The sequence below is a fragment of the Plectropomus leopardus genome, unplaced genomic scaffold, assembly GCF_008729295.1.
Source record: "Plectropomus leopardus isolate mb unplaced genomic scaffold, YSFRI_Pleo_2.0 unplaced_scaffold7257, whole genome shotgun sequence".
Classification (NCBI taxonomy): domain Eukaryota; kingdom Metazoa; phylum Chordata; class Actinopteri; order Perciformes; family Serranidae; genus Plectropomus; species Plectropomus leopardus.
This window is the reverse complement of record NW_024679884.1, coordinates 1-2575: the sequence shown is the minus strand read 5'-3', so window position 1 is coordinate 2575 and position 2575 is coordinate 1. Positions and strand designations below refer to the sequence as shown.

The following is a 2575-nucleotide window of genomic DNA, read 5'->3' as shown; positions in this document are numbered from 1 at the left end:
AAAGCATGTACCAAACAATTGCCAGTCTATGTAAAAGGGACATGTCTTCTTGAAACCCATGAAGAGGAACAGATGTATTCCCTGGAAATTCTGACAGTTGATCATTGTCGAGAAACAAATGAAGAATTTATCAATGAGGAGAAAACAAACATTGAAAAGCAGTTCTACCGGGGTGGAAGAGTGAACTGGTTGAATTTCTGGCTTGCTGAGCACAAGTATGTTGGAGAGGTAATTAAGAGAGATGCTTATTATGAAGTTTCCAAACTTCTACGTGATGCTTTGGAAAGGAATGCAGATCAAACACCGGTAAACAGTATAAACATCTACCATCATCCAGGAAGTGGTGGAAGCACTGTGGCAAGACAAGTGCTGTGGAAAAACAGGAAAGAGCTAAGGTGTGCAGTTGTGAAGCCTTCATACTCAGCTGCTGTTGTTGCACAACATGCAGTTAAACTAAGAGAATATGAAGAAAAAGATCCACAAACATGTCTTCATGTGCTGCTCCTCATTGAAGACTCCGACAAAGAATATCTAGATGATCTCAGGAATGAACTAGAGGTTGCCATTAACACCAGAAGAATCCAGTATGGGACTCTATGCTTCATTTTGTTGAGCTGCAGACGATCCCATGATCCAGAGAAGAGATGCAAGGAGTCCCCACTACAGAACGTGTCTGTCACTCACAAACTATCTGCTGACGAGAAAAGAAAGTTTTCTGGAAAACTAAAGGCACTTAAAGAACAATATGAGCCTGACTTCATACTGACATTTGTTTTGTTGAGTGAAGGATTCAGTGAGAACTATGTTCAAGAGTTTGTGGAACATTTGCTCAATGGCATTGATCATAAATCTGTTGTTACTCGCCTCATACTCTATGTAGCACTGCTGAACACTTACGTTCAAAACTCGTACATCTCACAGTCCCATTGTGAAGCTTTGCTTGCCTTAACCATTCACTTGGAAAGGTTTCGCCAGCATGAGTTTGAGAAATCACTCAATGATCAGGCCAAACTGGTCTTCTTGCACCTGAGAGATGACAAGACGCACATTGAATCAATCAGAATCATCCACCCACTTGTTGCAAAGGAAATTCTCCAACAACTTTTGGGGAACCAACAGACCCAAAGCAGTTTGGCAATGGATCTGCTCTGCGAGACAGTGCTTTTTGAGCACAGATTTGGAAGGGACGAATATCTGTCATTTTTGAGAGCACTTTTCATTAGGCGAGCCAGAATAAGCAAAGGGGACAAATATGATAGTTTTTTCTCTCCTCTGATTGAGCATGTGTGTGAAAAGGAGAAATGCCCAGACAAAGCAATTGAGTTACTAAAAGAAGCATTCCAACGTTTCCATAAAGATCCGTTCTTTGCACAACAACTTGCTCGTCTTCATTATACTTACGAAAAGTTTGAAGAGGCAAAACACTGGGCAGAGACCGCAGCTAAACAGCAGCCCAACAACTCATACATCCTTGACACAAAAGGACAGGTGTACAGGAAATGGTTCCAAGCTAAATGCAGAGCGTTTGACAACGACAATGTTCCAAAGACAGCCCAAAATACAGCAGATGCTATGGAGACTGCGCTGAAAGCACTGGAGTGTTTTCAAGAATGCGAGAAAGCAGCTAATGCAGATATGGAAAACGTTAACAGCTCAGGGTTTTTTTCAGAAGTTGAGGTTGGCTGCAGTCTGCTCAAACTCATCTCTTCAACCCAAGTGTTTGCAAATGGCCATTCAGAGTGTATGAAGTACCTGCTGACAGATTACATTCCAGAGGAAGTTAAAGATGCCTGGGAACCATTTCATGACCGTGTGAAAAAACTTCACAAGACAATGCAAGATGCCTTGGAATGGATTTCTGAAGACCTCAGTTACTTCCAGACAGACATCGGGGAAGATGAAAATGAGACTGCTGAAAGACCCGAGGAGAAGATAAGCCATCCTCTGAAATGGCTGGCAAAAAAATCTGCAGAGTATGGGAAGTACTTCAGTGAAGCATATTCTACTGCACGTCTACAACATGGACAATCAATCCCAGCCAATCTGACTCCTTTCCAGAAACGCATGATCATCCATCATCTTGGTGGAGGTAATGTAACATCCATCCTCTCCAAGCTAACTGACCAGAAGGATGCAGTATGTCTTCTAGAGAGCATTCTTTCTCTGTACCCCAGCAATCCAGTTCAGGCTAAATTTGGACAAAGGGACATTATCAATTATACAGTGGCCCACATTTCTCTGAACTGCCTGTCACCAAAGAATCAAAAGGTAGCTGATTTGAAAGATCTACAGGCACTCTGTCATCAGTTCCCAACTGAGAAAAGGAAATGTTTACCAGGTGCCCTGTTCTTGCTCACCTTGCTATTCTGGCCAGAGGATCATGACACAGACCGTGAGAAAGAAGCCAAATACGAAATTGTGCAATCAGCTGTTGAACACTTGGAAAAAGACTACTGGACCAAGATGAAGGACATTCCTCAGAGGAAAAGAAGGATTTACACCCACTTTTTCCTGGGCAATGGAAATGGATTGGATAAATTTGTCCACAAGAGAAAGTTTGAAAGAGTCACAAAGG

The 2575-nt window shown here is 42.3% G+C and overlaps 1 protein-coding gene across 1 annotated transcript; it reads left to right on the top strand.

Moving 5' to 3' along the window:
• Nucleotides 1–6: 6 nt before the first annotated feature.
• Nucleotides 7–2568, top strand: LOC121940051 (sterile alpha motif domain-containing protein 9-like; the record flags this gene model as incomplete). Its single annotated transcript, XM_042482925.1, has 1 exon — nt 7–2568. A coding segment is annotated over one exon (2562 nt), but the record flags the coding sequence as incomplete, so codon positions are not given.
• Between the last annotated feature and the right edge of the window lie 7 nt (nt 2569–2575).